Here is a 21621-nt window from a genome sequence, read left to right as displayed (position 1 = left end):
ACAAAGAGTATACAGTACACTTACCGGTGTGATGATGACTGGGTTCTCTCTGGATCGATTGAAGAGGTAATTTCGGCGATACTCGTCGACATCGTCCCGCACAGCGATGATGCCATAAACCTCCACCGGACGGGTCACATCCAGCGTGAAGGGCAGAACCTTGATATCAAATATTTGCAGCATTGCATATGGTTCCTCCTTGCATCCGTCACCCTTATAACTACAATTATTCCAATGATCCATAGGTCCTAGAGGAGCTATAGCACAAGGGAAAAAAAATCAATGATGAGCGACCAAGTCATCTCTTAGGTTAATTTATGTAAAGTTTTTAATCTATATCGTCAATTTTTTTCTGTTTTTTTATTTATAATTATTTAGGTAACATTAAAAAAAGAAGGGACGAAAACAATTTCTCCATCATAAGTGGTACAAGCTATAAGTAAAGTGACTCGATCTATGTGCAATATCCACTTGTCAAAAAACATACGCCATTTTTTTCGTCAAACGTACAGATTTTGACTTAGTCTCGCTCCGTTCCCACAAGTCATCTTCCGTTTGTATAGTTTGGTTATAAGTGTATAGAAAATAAAAACAATTTTTAACTCAAAACAAATACCCCCTCTATTCCAAAATATAAGCATTTTCAGAATAGTGACAAATCAAATATTTTTAAATTTAACTATTAATAGAAAAAATAAAAAAATCAACCATATAAAATTGATGTTACTAGATTTATCATTATAAAAACTATCATAATATGTAACTCTTTTTATTTAAAACATCATACTTTTATAAATATTGTTGTTCGAAGTAGCATCTCGAAAACTATGTCGAAGTTTTAAAATACTTATATTTTGGGGCAGATGGAGTATAACATAAATAGCATATATATGTAATATAATGGATTTAGTAAAATTAATTTAATGTTACAAACATCGCTATATTTTCTTTACAAATTTGAAGAAGTTTAACTTAGATAAATCCAAAATGCTTTATAATATGAAACGGCACGAGTAATAAATTACATCCATCCTAAATGGGACGGAGGTAGTGCATGTTTTAAAATTGATCATAGACTTTCGGCAAAATTAAGATTATATTAACCTTACTCTAACAAAGAGAGAGAGAGAACTAATTAACTTACTTGGTGAGAGGTTGCTCATGTTATAAAAATCATGCCAGGAATAGGTTTTGCTGACGTGGCGGAGATCCCTGGACGAGTCATGGAGGGGTAGACGCTTCTGTAGTAGAAGCCATCGGCCGGGTCGACGACGCCGGCGTCCACCTCGCGGCCGGCCATGCCCAGCACGGAGGAGATCCACCGCCGCTTCAGCTCGTCTTCCCGCTTGCCTCGCCGGTACTCTCTCCCCGCGTCGCCGCCGCCGTCGTCGCCGTTGAGGTTGGCTTCGCTCGCGAACTCGGCGAAGCAGGTGATGACGACTTCCTTGGCTTCTTCTCCTCCTCCCTCGCTGCGGCCGGCAGCATCCGTGGCAGGTGGATCCATGGCGCGCGGTGTATGTGTAACAGATTGTGCCGTGCGCACACGACGGCCGGAACACGTACGCGCGCGCACGGGCCGGCGGCGATCGATGTAACAGTTGCAAGGGTTGCGCGGTGTATATGTACCGTGTCCGTGCACGAACCCGCGCAGAGTCAGAATTGGAGCCAGAGTCTCCGGTAGGTCAGGAAAACCTTGCGGAGGCAGGCAGCTATTACCTCCCTTTCATCGTCGACTTTCAAAATAACGTTTGACCAATTATTATAAAAAGCAAAATATATCAAATTAAAGTATAAATCATATTTATACTTATAATAAAGTCAGGTCAGTAATGTACCCAAGGATTCACTCTTATGCTGTTTCTTTGAAGGATTCAGTGAGTTTAACCTCTTCCAAGAGTATTTCGCAGCGTTTTAATCTCCCTCTGTCTGAGCAAGCCTTCCATGAGTACAATACAATATCTGCAGCTGATCCTTTAGATCAATTATCTGATGAGTGTTTAGAGAGAAAAAATTAAATTTTTCATCCCTCTGCCCAGGGAAATAAAAAAAAATGTGCGGGCGTGCCAGTGTACTAAGTACACAAAAAAATAAAGTGGACGAAGAAAAAATGCATTTTATTATAATTCTCGAAGAATTACAAAAATACAGAATCCTTGGTCAAATGCGCTCCACGGCTCATAAGCAAGGTGGATCTGACTTGGCGATTGTGATCTCCTGGTTCTCGGGGTCTCGGAAGACACCTGGTTAATTACTCTCGCGGGTTAAACCCGTCAGATACCTCCGATTAAGCTACGCTGGTCGTCGTCGTCTCTGTCTTCGCTTCACGTTCTCCCATGCATGATGGTGATGGTGGTGTAGATGTATGTAAGTGGGCGCTGGCGGTATTCGCGGCCTCGTCGGTTCGCACGCCGGTGTTGGTGACGTCGTCTTGATGTCGACTCCGCCCGCCCTGTCGTCTAGCCTCATCGGCCTTGGACGACGTGTTGGTTTATATTATTGTTGAAGACATGCATGGAATTGTGTAGCTTAGATGACCCGACGACGTAGGAATTGCATCGGAATTAGATTATAAAAGTAAAATGATCAACGCGAAAAATAGCCGAATTGGTCGTGGCTCGGAAGTTTAATACGGAGCAGCCCCAAATGAGTATGAATCTGCAAACTCATTTTGCTTGTCACCGTGTACAGTAGCATGCATGCATGTCTTGTTTTTGTTGGCTTGCCACCGTATACAATAGCATGCACAAGACAGTCAGCATCCGCGACATAGGACGGCTCTGCGGCGTAGCGCCCTGGCGGCTGCCTCGACTCCCTTTGGCGTGCTCCGGTGAGGCAAAATGACAAAAACCTTCTCCGGCAAGCAGCGGATGATGGCGAGCATCGCTTGGCAGCGTTGCGTCGTCTACGGACTCAGGCGGCTCGACGACGTCCCCGGCAACTCTGACAAGATGGCTTGCGACGTAACTGGAGCTGGTGACGCCTTGCGGGCACCGAGTAGTGACGCTCCGGCCAGCATTCTCCTCGAGCAACCAGCCGATGAGTTCGAAGAAGATGGTAACGTCGACGAGAGCGAGCGGACGTCAGTGATGTAGTGTAGGGGAGGCTGCGACCGGCAAGGCGACGACGTCCAACGTCTCGGCGACATCACATCGCCAGGTAAAGACGTCGTGGGATAGAGGTTGTGGCCGGCGAGGCAAGGACGTCGCGGCAACAGGTAGATGTGTCACCGGCGACCGACGTCTCTGATGAGAGGGAGCGACGCGATCTCCGGCCGGCAGTGCCTCCGACAGGCGGAGAGGACGCTATCTCCAGCATGCCGGGCAGCACCAGAAACTCGCCTCGTCGCCGTGTGGTGCATGCATGACTATCTGAACAGAAAAAAAGCAGGAAAAACAAAAGAAAGCTAATAAGCTATACCCATGGCAATGGCTGAGTACATGCTCCGGCGATCGTCTCCTCCTCCGCGCGCCTCCTCGCCGGACGCCGAGGCACTGCGGCCAACGTCACCGGCCGCCGAGCACACGTGTTCCCGCCGGATGCCGAGATTCTCCGGCCAAAATGGTACGTGTCTCTCTCTCTCTGAAACTTTCGTGTGTGTCTGTTCTGTCTGTGTGTTCCTCCGTTTCTGTGTGTGTTCGTTGTGTGAAATGGCATGGCCTTTTATAGTGAAGAAAGGCGGTTCCAGCCAGTACGTGCATGCATGGCTCGATCAGTGCATGCGTGATCAGCCAATTGCCTAATTTAGCGATTAGCATTTCTTTCCATATGCTATGTGATTCTTCCAATTAACAGAGATCTTTATTCAGCATGATTCCGTCCGAGTTACACTGGCCGATCTCCTTTCCAATTTGGAATGATACAGAGGGATCATTTTCCTCATATTCGTATATACGTGCAATCTGTACGTGGTGTGGAATTCTCCTGTCATAGCAATTTCTGGTTTCTAAGCATACGTGCGTGTCCATGGTTTCCATGGAAGCATCGATAGGAAATCAACTGCCGGCAAATGACGTGATTATTGCCCTCTAATGATGATACTACAGTGGCATGCTTCCAAAATCAATCCACCGTCGTTTCTTCTTTTCGTCAGTGATATCGTTTATAGTTGTGCTGCCATTTATTCAACCATCTATTCCATGCATATATTTATATATTCTATCCTGGCTGAAATACATCATATATATATATATATATATATATATATATATATATATATATATATATCTACTACTTAAAAAATAAGAGATGCTTTCATCGTCCGTCAAAAAAACCGGGCGAGCGAGGAAAAAAACCAAAACAGGGCGAGCGAGGAAAAAAACCGGGCCAAAAAAACCGTAACTGTCCGGCGAAAAAAATAATTCGATTCTGTGAAAAAAATGGCGACAAAAAACCGTCGAAAAAAACCGGATGAAAAAAACCGTAACTGTCCAATAAAAAAGGGCAAAATATATATATACTATTAAAAATACAAAGTGTTTCCTTCGTCCGTGTAAAAAAAGTCCGACTGTAAAAAAAAAAGGCCAGCGCGAAAAAAAATAGGAAGGGTGAAAAAAAGGGCGGCGAGAAAAAAAAACGGCAAAAAAAGACCGATTCCGACGCGGCAAAAAAAACGTAAAAAAGGCAAAAAAAAAAAAAGAAGCGCCCCAAAAAATCATTTGATTCCTATTCCTATCGTACCATAAAATTTAAAAAAAGGGCAGAAAAATGCAAAAAAAAAAAGAGGCGCAGCAAAAAAAAAAAGTCCTATTTCTATTCAACACGGAAAAAAATTAACCGCCTTTGAAAACCGATTCGATACCCCACCATGACAAAAAAAACAAGTTTCCATCTAAAAAAGGTTCAGCATAACATAAAAAAAAATCTGACTATAGAAAAAAAAATCAACACTCCAAATTGGCTGTAAATCAACCGAACAGGAGTTGGTTTAAATCGTACCAAGTCCTATTCAGCACACATCAGGAGATCAAAACCATATATCTCTATCTCTTCTCTACTACTTAAAAAGATATGCTTCCATCGTCCGTCAAAAAAACCGGGCGAGCGAGGAAAAAAACCGGGCAAAAAAAACCGTAACTGTCCGGTGAAAAAAATAATTCGATTCCGTGAAAAAAAGGGCGACAAAAAACCGGCGAAAAAAACCAAATGAAAAAAACCGTAACTGTCCAATAAAAAAGGGCAAAAAAAAAGTCCGATTCTGTGAAAAAGGGCGACAAAAAAACCGCCCCAAAAAAACGGACGAGCGAGAAAAAAAACCGTAAATGTCCGATCCCAAAAAAAGGGCGAAAAAATAATCCGATTCCATGTCAAAAAAGCGAAAAAAAATCTCTATATCTGTCTCTGTCTCTACTACTTAAAAAATAATAAAAGATGTTTCCTTCGTCTGTAAAAAAAAAAAGCTAAAAAAAAAAAGGTCCGACTCCTATCCGATTCCCTCTCAGAAACAGAAAAAAAGTCCGACTATATATCCGATTCTTAATCTATACCGTGATATCTCACATATCTTGGTGAAACAAAATGATGTGCCGGATTAGAGATCTGTTTAATAAAACAGAACCTACAGGTCGAGAGCATTCCATTTTTATATGATTTTAATTTTTGGGTTTGTACTTTTGCTTTTGAGTCCCTATAATTTTTATATTTATATTTGAGTTCCTGTAATCTTGCAATAAGGTACTTGAGGCCGTTTTTGTTAAAAATAATAATAAAAGAGAGAACAAAAGCAGAAAGGTGCATAAAAAGAAAAAGGAAAGCTGAAAAAAAAAAGAAAAACAACAACAACAAAAGTTCCGTTTCCCCTATGTGGAAAAAAAAAGCGTAGATCCGAACGAAAAAAAATCTGATTCCTATAAAAGGCAAAAAAAAGTGAAAAAAAAATACTAGATTCGATTCCGTTAAAAACAGGAAAAAAAGTCGGATTACTATAAAGGCGAAAAAAATCTAAAAAAGTTTGTCCGATTCCATAAGAAAGTGGCGAAAAAAATGGTTCGTAAAAAATAAAACGCTTGTTCGTATAAAATAAAAAATGCACACAGGAAAAAAATGGAAAGGGCGAAATTTCTAATCAATATATATCTCTTCTCTATCTCTAATATAATCTAACTATTTTTTAAAAAAAATGCACGAGAGAATAGAAACGGTTCAAACAAACGCGTGAGAAAAAAGTCAGAAAAAGCGCAAAAAAACACGCTAAAAAGGTTTTCCATCTTCCATAAATAAATAAAAAAACGCGCGAGGAAAATTATTTCCATCATCGGTAACTTTTTTAAAAAATAAAACATGCAAGGAAAAAACTGTCAGAAAAAACGCGCCATTTTAACAAATGGTTTTAAAAAACCGCGCAAGAAAAAAACACCGTCTATTAAAAAAATCGCTCTGAGTCGGATAGGATCCATCGATTTTTTGCCACCTACTACACGGCTTTTATTTCGTCTATATTCTCTTGTTTTTAAAAAAAGCAACAAAAATAACATTTGAAAAAAAACAAGCAAAAAAACACGCGAGAAAATAATTGGCAAAAAAAGGCAAAAAACACACGAGAAAAGAAAAGCAAAAAATGGAGAAAAATATGGTTTTCATTGTAAATAAAAAAGCAAAAAGATCATGTTACAAAAATCTTTTAGAAAGAAATGCGTCATTTCTGAATGGTTTGAGAAAATCGCGCAAGAAAAAAACACCGTTTGTAAAAAATAAACCGCTCATTAAAATACAAACATTGTCATTGACATGATTATTTATGAAAAACGTATATTATCATTAGAATTTTTTCACCCGTTGCAACGCACGGGCATCGGGAAAAAAAAATAATATGTCCGATTCCACAAAAATAGGAAACAAACTCCCATCTGTTATACCAAGTCCTATTCGGTTAGCATCACCAGGAGAACCGACACCATTCACAGAGAGAGAAAGAGACGACGCCGCCACCTCTCCCGCCCCCGTCGGACCGCAGCCGCCTCCATGCCGCCGAATCTGGCGGAGGCGAGGTCCGGCCCGCCGCCCCTCCCACCCCCGCCGGGCTGCAGCTGCCTCCACACCGCCGGATCTGGCGGAGGCGAGGCCCGACCGGCGTTCCATGACGTCCGCCACCACCACCACTGCCGCACCTCCCCACCATGCACAGAGAGAGAGAAAGAGACGACGCCGCCGCCTCTCCTGCCCTCGCCGGACCACAGCCGCTTCCATGCCGCCAGATCTGGCGGAGGCGAGGTCCGGCCCGCCGCCCCTCTCACTCCCGCCGGGCCGCAGCCGCCTCCACGCCGCCGTTGTTCGGGGAGAGGGCGCCGCGCCGTTGGTTGTGGGGGAGGGCGCCGCCGCCGCCGCTCGCGGGAAGAGGGGCGCCGTCGCCGCCGCTCGGGGGCGCGGAGGGGAGGGCGGCGATGTGAGATGGGAGGGAGGGAAATGGGCTAGGGTTTCGGCGGCTGAGGAGAAGGAGGGGTTTTGTTTCCCCGATATCGACGCTCGGCCGTCCGATCAAAACCCTAAAGATCGGACGATCGGTGTCGTCCAGGCCGAAATCAGCCCAAGAGGGATCGAGAGTGAGGCCACTTTTCTGGCCCAAGCCCAGGTTGTGGCCTGGGGAGGGGAAGTGCACTTGCGCGTGCACAAAAGGCCGTGGACCGACCGGCAAGGGCCGGAAATAAGTCTATTTTAGGTCCCTCAGGCCCAAAAAAAGAGAATAAGTTCATTTTTAGTGCTCATTTTTTCAGAAGCATTACAATTATAAGTTATTGAATGTGTTTATTTCGAAGCAAACCTAAAAGGAAGTATTTTCTTTCTTTTTCCAAGTAAATAATTGTTAAATGACGTTTGTATTAATAAAATTAACAATTAAGCTCTGAAAAATTCAAATATAATTTCAAAGAGCGTAACTAATCATGGAGAATTTAAAAAAAATTAAATTTAACCATGTCATTTTATTTCTCACACTTGCTTTACTTGTAAATTTATTTAATTATACACATACCTACTTAAAAATACCAAATATTTCAGCGAATTTGTATTTTAATTAATTGCATATTTTTCTAATCTGTACGCTTCACATTGTAACACACAGGCACTTTTGCTAGTATATATATATATATATATATATATATATATATATATATATATATATATATATATATATATATATATATATATATATATATATATATATATATATATATATATATATATACACACACACACGTCAGTATATACGCGCCTGTATATTAATTGGACAGCACTGCACATGTCATATAACATTCTCATGTACGCCAGATTGTATCATTAGTGATAATTAATCACTAATTTTACTATTGTACTGTCATTTCCGGAATTAATATTTTGACGCACCCCATTTCTTATAAAATAAAAAAAAGGTGTACAAAATATCATCGAACAATGAGAAGGATGTCTGGTCTTATGTTTGGGGAAATGGTTTGTTATCTTCCAAGAAAATATATGACATCAATTTCATGCATATACAGGCACCTAGTTATCTAGCTTGGATCTGGAAGAGTAAGTGCGCTACGAAGGTTACAGTTTTTGGTGGCTCTTGTTAATTGATCGACTCAATACTTATGACATGTTTGACAGAAGGCATTGCCCTCCCAATAATTCAGATCTAACTTGTGTCCTTTGCTCAACCTGTGTAAGAGAAACCACCTTTCATCTATTTTTTCAATGTCCTTTTAGTGCTGATTGCTGGGCACAGTTTGGAATATTGTCTGGGATATTTCTCTTGCCTTCACAGATATATGCTGCATCAGACAATGAATTCTTATAGGTCTACGCATTTTGTGGAGAAAATTCTTTATGCAGCCTGGAATATTTGGAAACAGAGGAACTCCCTGATTTACCAGAATTTAGCACCCTCAATTTCTTCTTGGAAAGCTCTCTTTAAGAGTGATCTTTCTCTTTTAGTTTTTAGATTAAATGTTTCTGAGAGACCGTCCCTTTTGAATTGGTTAAATCTTTTGTAATTTATATTCTTTAATAAAGCTATTTAACTGTGGGGGCTTCCCCTACAGTGCTTTCCCCTAAAAAAATATAAATCATATTTAAAGTTTTTAAATAATAAAATATGTCACAAGAAAATAAATAGTTTTTATATATTTTTTTAGTATGACAAACGATCAAACATCCATGTTAATTATCGACAACACCATCTATTAAAAAGCGGGAAGGCTTAGCACATCCTCTCACCAAGTAATTAAGTTCTCGCATCATTGTTGGGTCTTGCTAGTCAGAGCGGGATGACTATACTTTTGACGGGAAAAAACATCAGTCCTGGGTTTTTAGAATACCTGGCATTGATGCGGCGTCAGTGTCGGGTACGTCTTACTAGTTGGAGCGGGATGACTACACTTTTAGCGAGAAAAGACATCGGTGTCGGGTTTTTAGAATACCTGGCACTGATGCAGCATCAGTGCCAGTGGCACTGATGCAGCATCAGTGCCAGTGCCAGGTATTCTTATGATCCAACACTGATGACCTTAACAATATTAGTGCTTATTTCGAATATATGAATTTAAACTTTTCATATGAACTCAGATTGTAACAAAGTTTATATAGAAATTGTAGCTCTCGACGAAATCTATGATTTTGTAGTTGACACTTTTTCATTTGAATATATGATTTTAAACTTTTCATATGAACTCGGACACACATTTGAAGTATTAAACATAGACTAATAACAAAATAAATTACAGATTCCGCCCGTAAACTGTGAGACGAATTTATTAAGCCTAATTAATTTGTCATTAGCAAATATATACTGTAGCATCACATTGTCAAATCATGGCGTAATTAGGCCCAAAAAATTCATCTCGCAATTTACATGTAAACTGTGCAATTGGTTTATTCCCATATTTAAGGCTCCATGCATATGTCCAAACATTTGATGTGACGTTTTTAACCAATCTAAACAATGCCTTAGCTATTTGATGGTGTCAGCGGTCAGTCACATCGCAATGGCAAAAGCAACCGTTACATCCAAGTTCCGTTCCCCAGTCGTGGCACACAAAACGATATATACATTAACAAGTGATTAATTAATTATTAGTTATTTTTAAAAACAGATTAATATAATTTTTTAGCAACTTTCGTATATAATATTTTAAAAAAAGACGTCATAAAGCAGTTTAAAAAATATGCATGCGGAAAACGGGAGACACGAATTAGAAAAGTAAACTAAATAACTCAGCCAAGTCTAATAGTGAGCTCAACTAGCGGGGTATTTAAAAGTTTCATAGTGAGAATTTTTAAAAATTATGTTTTTGTTATCAATAAAAAATATCCAAGTCCTTAATTAACCTAGAAGCTACTTCCTTTATTTTATATTATAAGACATTATGATTTTTTATTTTTAAGATAAACTTTCTTAAGTTTGAAGCATGCTGCTAGAAAAATGTAGTAAAATTTGCAACACCAAGTTTTATTAAATTTAGCATTGATATAATTTGATTTGTTTGGTGTAAAAAGAGTTGATATATTTTATATAAATTTAGTCAAAGTTAAAGTTGATTGATTTTTTTTAAAAAAAAGTCAAAAACATCTTATAGTATAAAATGAATGGAGTATGCAATTGTAAAGTGTGTAATACCAGGATTCTTCAATATAGAGCGTAATAGCACCAGCAAATGGTCCTAGCTCATTTGTGATGTTTATTAGTAGGTGTGACTTGTAAGGAATTATCGGGGTCAATCTACTTACTCGCTAGTTACATCTCTAATATGGAGTTGATATTTGACAATTCCTCTTCGTCTAAATTGTAAGTAGACCACTTGTCGTAGACATGCAGTCAAAATTTTTCTATATAGATTAGCAGTATATGCGAAATAATAATGGACAAAAACAATTACTAATATACTAGTTGAGTTTGTCTTAGTACTCCTTCAGTTCCAAAATATAACAACTTTTGGCACTCAGGATTTGTCCTAAAATATAACAATTTCTCCACCAACATTCGTTTCCTAACCAATCGTAACCCTCTACCGTGCACATTTCCAACATACCTCCACTTCTCAACTAATCACAATATTCCCTAACTTAATTCTACATATTTTCTTAATAACCATATCCACCTCTAAAAACATTTTATATCGTGAAACGAATGTAGTACAGTGGAATTATACTTTTTACTACCTATTTTGATGGTACAATATGATTACAGTCCATAATCTATTTCTGTACCGGAGAGTACAAATTTAGAACAGAGAGCTGCATTTATAACTAGATTAACAACATAAAGGATGTACATGTAATTACAGATCTTGTTAGGGGCACTCGTACAACTAGATTAACGCCTAGTAGGAGTATAAAATAGCACGCTCCTTGGCTCGCTGTGTCGCCGCGTCCCCGCTACGGCCACAAAGATCACAGATGCAGTCACGCGCCAACCAATCCATCCACCCAACCCGCCCACGCCCTCCTCCGGGCTTGGCATTTTCACGAACACCTCACGTACACCTCCGCTCCGCCACCTCCTCGCCGCGCGCCGCCTCCCCCTCCATTCGCCGCTCTCTCCGGCTCCCCCTCTCTCGGTCGCCGCGTGCCACCGGCCCAGCGGCAGCCATGGGGCGCAGGAACGCGAGCAAGCCGAGCAGCGACCGCTTCAGCGCGCGGGTGAAGGCCGTGACCGGAGCACTCCCTGCCGCGCGGAAGGGAGGTGAAGTCAAGGCCTCCACGCTCTCTCAAGCGGAGGACCTCACCGCGGACTTGCCGTTCTCGCCGCTCGCGCACCACGTCTTGGGCCACGTGCGCGCCGCGGTCGGGGAGGACGCGTTGGCGCTCGTTTCCCTTCGCCGCGCCATAGAACTCGCCCCCGGCGACCTCGGCATCGCCTTCACCCTCGCCAAGAGGTACGCCGCTAGGGAGCAGTTCGATCTGGCGGCGGAGGAGTGCCAGCGCGCGCTCGGCCGAGGTGACGCTGATCTCGTCGACCCGCAGCTGCACGCCGTCTTCGAGCCCCGCCACTTGGAGCCGAGCAAAGAGGCGCGGATCTCCACTGCTAAGAATCGCCTCAAGCAACTCCTTGTCGACGCCTTGTCGAAGATCGCCATCCCGATGGCCCGAGATCGTTGGAACGGCATGAGCGAGGAGACGCGCCGCAGTTTCCTGACAGTGGGTATTGACGAGATGGTAGCATACTACTGTGCTAAGTCGTCTGACGAGTGTCAGATGAGTGCTCTCACTGGTGCACTGGACTTTGTGAAGGACAATAGAGAATGGATCTGCTGGCTGTGCCCTCAATGCGAAATGACTTTCCTCACTGCGAAGACCTTCCAGTTGCATGTTGAGGAGGATGAGTTCTCCCGGTCCCAGGAGTTCAAAGAATCGCTGTTGTTTGTGCCGGAGAGGATATCTGATGAACAGACAGAGTTTATTAAGTGTTGGACTCTGCCATCTGATGTCAATCCTACTGAAGAAGCTGAGGGAGAAAAGATCTTGACCAAGATCAAGAGTACATTTCAGTACCTCAAGGATCAGAAGGCTCTATCTGTTGATCTTTTTGACAACCTGATCAAATTCAGGAAAAACCGGATTGAAGAAGCTGTTACCCAAAATTATAGCTGCATTACTTCTCTGGACCCTGGAGGGCTTCTGTTGCTGGGGACTTATCTGGATTTGCTTCGATTGAGGGTTGGTGATGCCGAGCAGGATAGCCGTGAGAATTTTGGTGGGGGAGTTGTTCAAGACGCTTGCGTTCTATCTATAGGTACTGATGAGAATGTGCTAAGAGTTACTGATGGTTCTAGCAATCAAGATGCTCTGTTTAGCTGGCTATCTAGACCTTCAAGACAAGACCCATTTACATCATGGGACAACATGAGGCAAGCCTGTCTAGATAAGGGAACTCATGCCCTTGGAAAGTTAAATGGAAGGGCCGCTGCATTGATAGAGAAAGTTAATCTGAAACGTGGCTTAACAGCGACGCAGACTTATGAAGCTTATTTTGGTGAAAAGGTTCCTTTTACTATATCCTGAATTTCTGTTTGCTCAATATCCTTTCAGATAGTGTTTGGACCTTCCTGACCAATCTTTTAAGCTTGGCTGTAAAATGTGCAGGCTAAAATAGATATTGAGATCATGCAATTGGGTGCCGAAGTTGATAATTTGAAGAAAAACCTCTTGGAAGTCTGCACTTATGATTATCGTGAAATCATTTTACCAGCTATGAAAGATTTCCTATGGGTTAGTCTAGTTCTTGTATGTTATTTGACTTTGATAAATAATACTACTTTGCTTATCATTGTTTTCATGGTTGTACTCATGCAGGCTAAACTGTGTAATGTTCCACCTAAAGGGGTCTCAAGTTCTGAGGATGATAAAGTTGCTGAGGCAAGTATTGAAAACAGAGATCCAGTTCAAGAAGATATTAATGTAACAAAAGCATGATGTCCTTTTCTTACTCAGAAGATACATTAGCTTTGATTAGTTTCGATTAATCATATTTGCATGATTGTATGCTTAACAGGTAGAAATAGTCTTACAAGAAGATGATGAGAAAGGTGCCAAGGACAATCGAGAGGGTGGAGATTCAAATTTGCCTCACGATTATGGTGCAGAGCTTCCAGGCGATAGTAAAGTTGACGGAGCGTGGGGCTCCTCACCGGGAGACCGCGCAGGCCCCCCTTTGCCGGTTCGGCCGGGGGCCCTGGGTGAGGTTCTAAGCTCCTGGTCTGTGTGTGGAAGGTTCGCGAGAGTGGAAACACACAAGACACGGGCGATGTATACAGGTTCGGGCCGCTGAGAAGCGTAATACCCTACTCCTGTGTTTTGGTGGATCTGTGTATGAAGAAGCTACAAAGTGCGAGCCAGCCCCCGATTGTTCTGGGATCCGAAAAGATCATCCCCCTTCTAAGTGGGCAAGGTCCTCCTTTTATACCTCAAGGGGATACCACATGCACCATCTCTCTCTTTTTGTGTGGGGACTTATCCTCTCTTTTCATAAATGGACGGAGATTTGTATGGTTGCCGTCTGAATGACCTTCTGATGGGACGGCCCACACCTACCTCCACTTCCGCCGGAAGCAGGCGCGACGTGGGAACATGGCTGTCTGCTGACGATATGACCAGCGTCAGACCGGTCACAAATCGGTCATTCTTGTCCACCACGCGTCAGTTTATCAATCTGCATGTTCGCCCCTCTTCATACAATGTCTCGCTTATAATGGTTAGGATGAAGCCTGGCATATATCTGACCGGAACCAACGTGCCATCTCCAGGAGGTAACACGCCGGCTCCGGCTAGGGACGAGTGCTTGGAGGCTCTCGTCCTGACGGGATGGGGCGAGGCGTGCGTCAGACCGCCTGTCGCCACCTAACCCACGATTTGACCGGCCTGTGACTGATCACAGACCGGATAAACGAGCGCGCTGCACTGCGTTACATGCGGCGTGACGCGCTCGTCCAAACCGCAATAAATGCGGTTAGGTGAGCGCCGCTGCACTCACCTAACCCATACACGCGGCGCAAAATCCACAAGGGGTCGGGGCGCCTCGGCCCTCGGGGCCGAGACGGGAGCGGTCCGACCCCTCGGGGAGACAAAGAGAAGGGCGGCCGTATCACCCTCGGGCCCGACCCCCCAAGGGGGTTAGGCCACGTGGGTGATCGTGTCTGCCTCAAGTCTCTAAGTCATGATACTCCCGGTCCCATGTCACCGACAGTAGCCCCCGGCGTTATGCCAGGGCGATCGCCCTCCTCGAGGGAAGCGGTCGGGCGTGACGCCACTTCTTAAGGCCTGGTGACAGGTGGGACCGGTCTCCACAGTTGGGCAGAAACCCAACGATCGCAAATCACGCACATCGGCAATGGTTACTCGGCTGCCAATAATGAGCGGTCTCTTCAAGACTGCCACATTACTCGAGTAGCACGCGAATCGGGACGAGCCGGTTCGTTTTGCCTGGAGATATGGTGATGGCGCTTTTCTCGGAGCCATCAGAATAGCGTATAGCATCTTCTGGGCCTGAGGGTATCGGGTTTTGGCGTCCCGGAGGACCTCGCTAACGAAGTAGACGGGCCGCTGCACCTTTCGGCGGGGCCGATCTTCTTCGTCAGGGGCCACATCTCCAGGGCGCTCTCCATCCGAGAGGCCACGCGGGGCGCACTCGGCTTCTGTGCCGACGACCTCGGGGTCAGAGGGCGACAGGCGCGGCCTTCCCGCAGTGGCCTCGGGGCCACCCTGGGGGTCGGGGGTGCCTGGCACCGTCGGACAAGCAGGCGGAGGGCCAGCTCCGGCCGTCGGGGGCCTTGGGCCGCCGTTCGGCTCGGGGGCCTCTCCTCCCTGCTCTCTCTCTCTTCGGGCAGAATCCCGGCGGTCGCAAATCGCGCGCATGAGCAAGGGAAAACCGACCGACAATAATGAGCGGCTCCTCGGCTTCGCGTTTGCCTTCAACTCCGACAAGGAGTGCGGTGACGACGGTGCGGACGACAGCGATGGCGAGGCCGGCTACCCGGGCACGTCGGAGTGAGCCCCCAGGCCTCCGCCAATCTTAATAGCTTTTCCTTCTTCTTCCGAGGTCTTCGGGCCCCCTTCTTGTTATAGGCTGATTTAATCTGCAATCAAATAAAGAGGAAATTTTTGTGTCAATTTCATTTGTTCTGTGTATGAGACGAGGATGGTCTGTGCCACGGTCCTTCTGTGTCTTGGCTTAAACAAGGGCTCGTGCCCAGGTCCCAGCCTCAAACGGCGCGGGTCAAGGCTAGTGCCTGGGGAGATCCACATGTCGAGACTGGCCAGGCCGGGAGCGTGGTGACCGAGGGTTATGGGTGACCCGATTGTGGGTTTTTGCCGATTCCCCCCCGGAGTTCACCACGTCCCGGGGCACGGCTCGGTTCTGGGCCCCGTTTGGCGATTTTAGCCGACCCGAGCCCCCGAGGGTAGGATTGTGCACGAGTGACCTATTTCAAGTCAAGATTCTTCAAAAGGAAACAAAAGCACAGACACAGCCTTTAGGAAATCGAAAATGCTTTTATTGAAATACGGAAGAGAAAAAAGATAAGCCCCCGGCCAACCCTGCACGCCCGGGGGGTGCGGGGTTGGCCCGAGCCCAAGACCTGACACCCGACCCCCACTAGGGGTAGAAGCGACGAAGGTGTTCGATGTTCCACGGGTTAGGCAGCTCTGTGCCGTCGCCCGTGGCCAGCCGAACGGAGCCCGGCCGGGGGACGCCGATCACTCGATACGGACCTTCCCACATTGGTGAGAGCTTGCTCAATCCAGCACGCGTTTGGACGCGGCGTAGGACGAGGTCGTCGACGCAGAGTGATCGGGCCCGGACGTGGCGCTGATGGTAGCGCCGCAGGCTCTGCTGGTAGCGCGCGGCTCGAAGGGCCGCGCGCCACCTTCGCTCTTCCAAGTAGCCGAGGTCAGGGAGCGTCGGCTTCCTTCTTTTTGTCGCTCGCAGGCCTCCCCTTTCGGGTGGCCAGCGAAACGCCCTCGACGGCGAGGACATGACCCTCATCGTCGGACTGGGCTGACCTCTTCTTCCTCCTCCTGTCACGCCGCCCTGTCCGAGCAGCAGATCCGGGGGCGGCCGAAGCTGCCACACCGGAACCGGAGGGGTTCCAGGTCCATGCCTCTTCCTTACGAGCCACTCGGTCCGCGAGCTGAAAAAGCTCCGCGGTAGTCTGGGGCTCTTTGGAGGCGATCTTTTCGAGCATGCGGTTGTGCCGCACACCCCCCCTGAACGCGTAGATCACCGCGTGTGCAGGGATGCGTGGTATGGTGTTGCGGACTTGACAGAACCGCTGAATGTATGAGCGAAGTGACTCATCATCCCTTCGCTGTACTGCGTGTAAGTCCGCTTCTTCACCTGGGCGCGGATATGTGCCTTGAAAGTTCATGGTGAACTGTTGGCACAAATCCTCCCAAGAGTAGACGGACGCGGGTGGCAAGTCCATTAGCCAACCCCGTGCCTGTCCCTTCAGGGCCATGGGGAAGAAATTCGCCATGACCCTGTCGTCACCCCCGGCGGCCTCGATCCCGGTCGTGTAGACCTGGAGAAACTCGGCGGGGTTGACGCTCCCATCATATTTTTCGGCGATGGTGGGCCGGAACCTTGGGGGCCAACGGACGTTCCGAAGGCTCACCACAAAGGCTCTACAGCCGACACCACCAACCTGAGGCACGGAGGGCTGATCCCCGTGTCCGTGTCGAGGTGACACTCCGGACGAGGAGGCGCCCTCCGTTGCGTGGGCAGCACGTCGGCCATTACGCCGACGCTCGATACTGATGCGGGCATCCGGCCCCCCACGCAGATCTTCCTGGGTCGGAGGCGCTGACGAAGGAGTGGCAGCCGAATGGCGAGCAACAGCCGCCGCTCGCCGCGCCCTCCGCCTTGACGACACGGAGCCGGTGGTAGCAGCGCCAGAGGTCTTGGTGGCGGAGGACCGCCCACCAGCACCTAGGCGCTGCCGTGCCGTCATGACCAAGTTGGCCACGTCGTCCAGCCAACGTTGGGCTGGAGACTCCGGGTCAGGGACAATGGGCGGGTGACGTAGGAGCGCGCCCGCAGCTTGGAGCGCGCCCTGGGGCGTGCTGCTGTCGCCGTAGACGAGGAGGCGACGCTCCCCATCTCGCTGCCCTTCTCCATCACCCGTGGATGTCGAAGTCGCGGATCCTTCGACCCTCTCGAGCGCCTCCTCCCGCCTAGGACTTTGGCGTGGAGGGGGCGGTGGAGTACGAGCTCGACGGCGTGGGTTCGGCTCCCCGTCGTCACCGCTCACACTCGGAGAGAGGTTGTGCGCCTTTGCTTGTTCGGCCATTGGGCTGAACAGGAAAAGTTTGGCGCACACGAAGGAATGCGAGAGCTTAGAAAAACACACGCAGAGCCCCCTACCTGGCGCGCCAGATGACGGAGCGTGGGGCTCCTCACCGGGAGACCGCGCAGGCCCCCCTTTGCCGGTTCGGCCGGGGGCCCTGGGTGAGGTTCTAAGCTCCTGGTCTGTGTGTGGAAGGTTCGCAAGAGTGGAAACACACAAGACACGGGCGATGTATACAGGTTCGGGCCGCTGAGAAGCGTAATACCCTACTCCTGTGTTTTGGTGGATCTGTGTATGAAGAAGCTACAAAGTGCGAGCCAGCCCCCGATTGTTCTGGGATCCGAAAAGATCATCCCCCTTCTAAGTGGGCAAGGTCCTCCTTTTATACCTCAAGGGGATACCACATGCACCATCTCTCTCTTTTTGTGTGGGGACTTATCCTCTCTTTTCATAAATGGACGGAGATTTGTATGGTTGCCGTCTGAATGACCTTCTGATGGGACGGCCCACACCTACCTCCACTTCCGCCGGAAGCAGGCGCGACGTGGGAACATGGCTGTCTGCTGACGATATGACCAGCGTCAGACCGGTCACAAATCGGTCATTCTTGTCCACCACGCGTCAGTTTATCAATCTGCATGTTCGCCCCTCTTCATACAATGTCTCGCTTATAATGGTTAGGATGAAGCCTGGCATATATCTGACCGGAACCAACGTGCCATCTCCAGGAGGTAACACGCCGGCTCCGGCTAGGGACGAGTGCTTGGAGGCTCTCGTCCTGACGGGATGGGGCGAGGCGTGCGTCAGACCGCCTGTCGCCACCTAACCCACGATTTGACCGGCCTGTGACTGATCACAGACCGGATAAACGAGCGCGCTGCACTGCGTTACATGCGGCGTGACGCGCTCGTCCAAACCGCAATAAATGCGGTTAGGTGAGCGCCGCTGCACTCACCTAACCCATACACGCGGCGCAAAATCCACAAGGGGTCGGGGCGCCTCGGCCCTCGGGGCCGAGACGGGAGCGGTCCGACCCCTCGGGGAGACAAAGAGAAGGGCGGCCGTATCACCCTCGGGCCCGACCCCCCGAGGGGGTTAGGCCACGTGGGTGATCGTGTCTGCCTCAAGTCTCTAAGTCATGATACTCCCGGTCCCATGTCACCGACAAAAGTAATTAATGGTTCAATATTTTCTTACTTCAAAGAAATAATAGTATTGTCTTGCTTTAGCTTCTCATTCACTGCATGGACTGGTTTGGTTTAGTTTCATGCTTTACAGTACTGAACAAAGAAAAATGTTCTGTTTTTAGGTATTGCAATCTGGCGAGAAGCTTGAGTTGCCTCCAAGAGCTAACGAAAGGTAAGCATCCTTATGTCGGGTGTATCTTGCTTCTTTGTAACTTTTATTTGCTGGATTCCGTTCTTGTTTTGAACTATAGCTTTTCTGCAACTCATTCCACTATATTATTGTTCCCTTTTTCTATTTAGTGTTTTTAAGGATTTTCTGTGAAGTTTATTGAATGAGCTTTCTGTTATGCTTTTGGCCCAATGAGTAGTTATATCTCATGTTGCGATGATATGGTGAAGGAAAAGGTGCTCAACTGTTCATATCATGCTAAAAGAAGTCAAAACTAAACACAAATTATAATTTCAATCCTTTCCGTATAGTAGAAAATATCACATGAAAGGAGGTTTACTATTGAAGCAATCTAATAATGGAGGAGTATACAACCGGTGTATTTAGGATATCTTTTATGCTTACTGCTAGCAATGTAGCAACTCAACACTTCTATATGAGGAAATAAGTGTTTGATATTTTGATGATCTTTTGCTCATGTAACCTCTTTTTGAAAGTTGATCTACCAGGACAATTAATTACAGAACAATTCGAGTCTTTTAGCATCTAGTGTGTTTTAGGTGACAATTTCTGTTATATGAACTAATACCTTGTGCATGAATAGCTAATCTTTTATTTTTGTACACAAGGAACAAAGTTGATACTGTTTTATGCAAGATGCTGAACGATAAGGCTGTCTCTAATGAAAAAAGCCAAGTTATTATAGAAGAATTTGAAAAGTTGAAAGCTGAAGAACCTACTGCTGTTGCTGACTGGACAAATACTGAAATATCTTTCTTCCGTGAGAGTTTGACTATTGACCTTCCTGCTGCTACAGATGCTCCGAACTTATTTAATGAAAATGTCCCAGTAAGAATTTCTAATTCTTGTCCAAATATATGCTACTCTAGATTTTGTAGAAGAAGATAAAAGCAAAATAATCTTAATGTTTGTTGCAGCCGAGTGTCTTATGCAATATCAGCAAAGATCAGAATTCATTAGAAAATTATGTTGCTTCAATAGCGCATGTGCGCTCGTGGGAATATAGTGGCAGCACAGTGAAGAAGGAATTCGGATCATCTTTGAGAAGGATATACTGTACCAGATCCGATGGGACCTTCATATTTTACTTTAGATATAGGAATTATCAAGTTGGCCTTATCATTGATGGCCAAAGATTTTGGGTGGAGGGTGCAATCACATGCACATTTGATGGTGAGGATGTAGTAACAGTGCAGATCTTGCAGTTTGCAAGAGCCAAGGATGAGCCAGATTACATTTTGAGTGATAGAAAACATGACCTTCCATTTACAGGAAGTTATCTGAATGCTCGACTCATTACGGACATTAAAATGAGCATATGGGAACTTAGAAGATCTACAAGATCAATTGCGTTATACAAGCCTGACCAATCAAATGCCACTAAACTTGCTGCCAACTTCCAAGTATTGATTCTGTATGCTGTTGAAGCTGCTCGTTTTGATCCGGTTTTCTGGTTTGGCCAGGCTTCATTGCGATCCTATGTTCCAAGAAGAACACTGAAAATGGGCTCATGGATTCTATCTCTTGTAAACAAGAACAAAAGGTTGTCCGGCCATGCTCTGATTGCCATCAAAATGAAGAAGGCCTTCAAAATTGTCAGAGGGTCATTCCCTCGAAATCTGTATCAGCTCTGTTCGTCTTTGAGAATATTGCACAGAGAAGTTGTGAAGGAAACAAGATTTGTTTTGTGGAATGCTCCAAAGGAGAGAGAACAGGGTGTAATCTACCAGAACTATAGCCCAATGCACAGGGGTGACCAAGTTTATCAGAGTGAAGTTTGGCTCACTGAGCTTTGGAATGGAAATATGGTATGATTTCCTTTAGTTTAATAAACTTCTTCGGGATATAATTTCAGTTGAACTGATTTAATGCACTTAGCCTGATACTAAATGTTGGCTTTTATTTCAGTGGGTTAACTTGTCACAGTTTGGATGTGGTATGCCCTCTAAATCACACTTTTCTATTTATCTGATCTATAGTAGCGACACTTCTAGCTTGATGACTATTGTTGATTAATATTTGTTGTGTGAAGCACCTGACGATGCTATGAGGCAAGACCCTTGGAAGAACCAGAATGACAACGTATATGAAGTAAGTTCTTATTATCATGCCTGAAAACAGTCATCCGATACTGCATAATGCATATTGATTTAAAAAGGATCTGTGCAGGGAATTGATTAGAGGAACAAATCGCGGACGGAGCTCCCTTCAACACCAAAGGATGCGAACACTGTTAAGATAGTCGACAGAAATCCATACTCTTCTATTTTTAGTTGCATGCTGGACGACATTGCAGACCGATTTTTGTAGCCACTCTTGTATAGATAACGGCTAACCCATACTGTAATCACGGCTCGTACTTGTCTCACGCTTGGTCTTTTGTTCTGGTAATCTGGTATGGATACAGAGCGGGAAAAATCTCTTATCTAAGCTTTTCTTATGTGTAGATTGAATTTGAACCATGGTAGATGCTTATCAAGTTGTCAAATGCACACTA

The 21621-nt window shown here is 45.7% G+C and overlaps 2 protein-coding genes across 2 annotated transcripts in view; both read left to right on the top strand.

Moving 5' to 3' along the window:
* Positions 1–11335: 11335 nt before the first annotated feature.
* Positions 11336–15548, top strand: LOC112936842 (uncharacterized). The gene is made up of 4 exons (XM_026021173.2): positions 11336–12948; positions 13051–13176; positions 13261–13365; positions 13460–15548. Exons 1-4 carry the CDS (start codon positions 11365–11367, stop codon positions 13733–13735), a joined length of 2091 nt encoding a protein of 696 aa, XP_025876958.1. The 5' UTR covers positions 11336–11364; the 3' UTR covers positions 13736–15548.
* A 3389-nt stretch (positions 15549–18937) lies between these two features.
* The window catches only part of LOC9269989 (uncharacterized), a 2692-nt gene continuing 8 nt past the window's right edge, over positions 18938–21621 (top strand). The window contains exons 1-6 of the mRNA XM_026021174.2: positions 18938–19106; positions 19733–19952; positions 20042–20932; positions 21033–21060; positions 21157–21215; positions 21294–21621. The exon at positions 21294–21621 is cut by the window's right edge and continues 8 nt beyond it. Coding sequence (XP_025876959.1) covers positions 19761–19952; positions 20042–20932; positions 21033–21060; positions 21157–21215; positions 21294–21305 — 1182 coding nt within the window. The 5' untranslated portion in view covers positions 18938–19106; positions 19733–19760 and the 3' untranslated portion in view covers positions 21306–21621. The remainder of the gene's footprint in view (positions 19107–19732; positions 19953–20041; positions 20933–21032; positions 21061–21156; positions 21216–21293) is intronic.

This window comes from Oryza sativa, chromosome 11, assembly GCF_034140825.1.
Source record: "Oryza sativa Japonica Group chromosome 11, ASM3414082v1".
NCBI classification, from domain to species: domain Eukaryota; kingdom Viridiplantae; phylum Streptophyta; class Magnoliopsida; order Poales; family Poaceae; genus Oryza; species Oryza sativa.
The sequence above is the reverse complement of the archived record's forward strand: the minus strand, read 5'-3'. Positions and strand labels throughout refer to the sequence as shown.

What these genes read in the sequence shown, in the direction of transcription:
- LOC112936842 (XM_026021173.2), top strand. Translation starts at nt 11,365, where the DNA reads ATGCAGTCACGCGCCAACCAATCCATCCACCCAACCCGCCCACGCCCT. An exon ending in AAGCTTATTTTGGTGAAAAG is followed by an intron (nt 12,949 to 13,050) that starts GTTCCTTTTACT and finishes TAAAATGTGCAG; the next exon opens with GCTAAAATAGATATTGAGAT. An exon ending in CTATGAAAGATTTCCTATGG is followed by an intron (nt 13,177 to 13,260) that starts GTTAGTCTAGTT and finishes GTACTCATGCAG; the next exon opens with GCTAAACTGTGTAATGTTCC.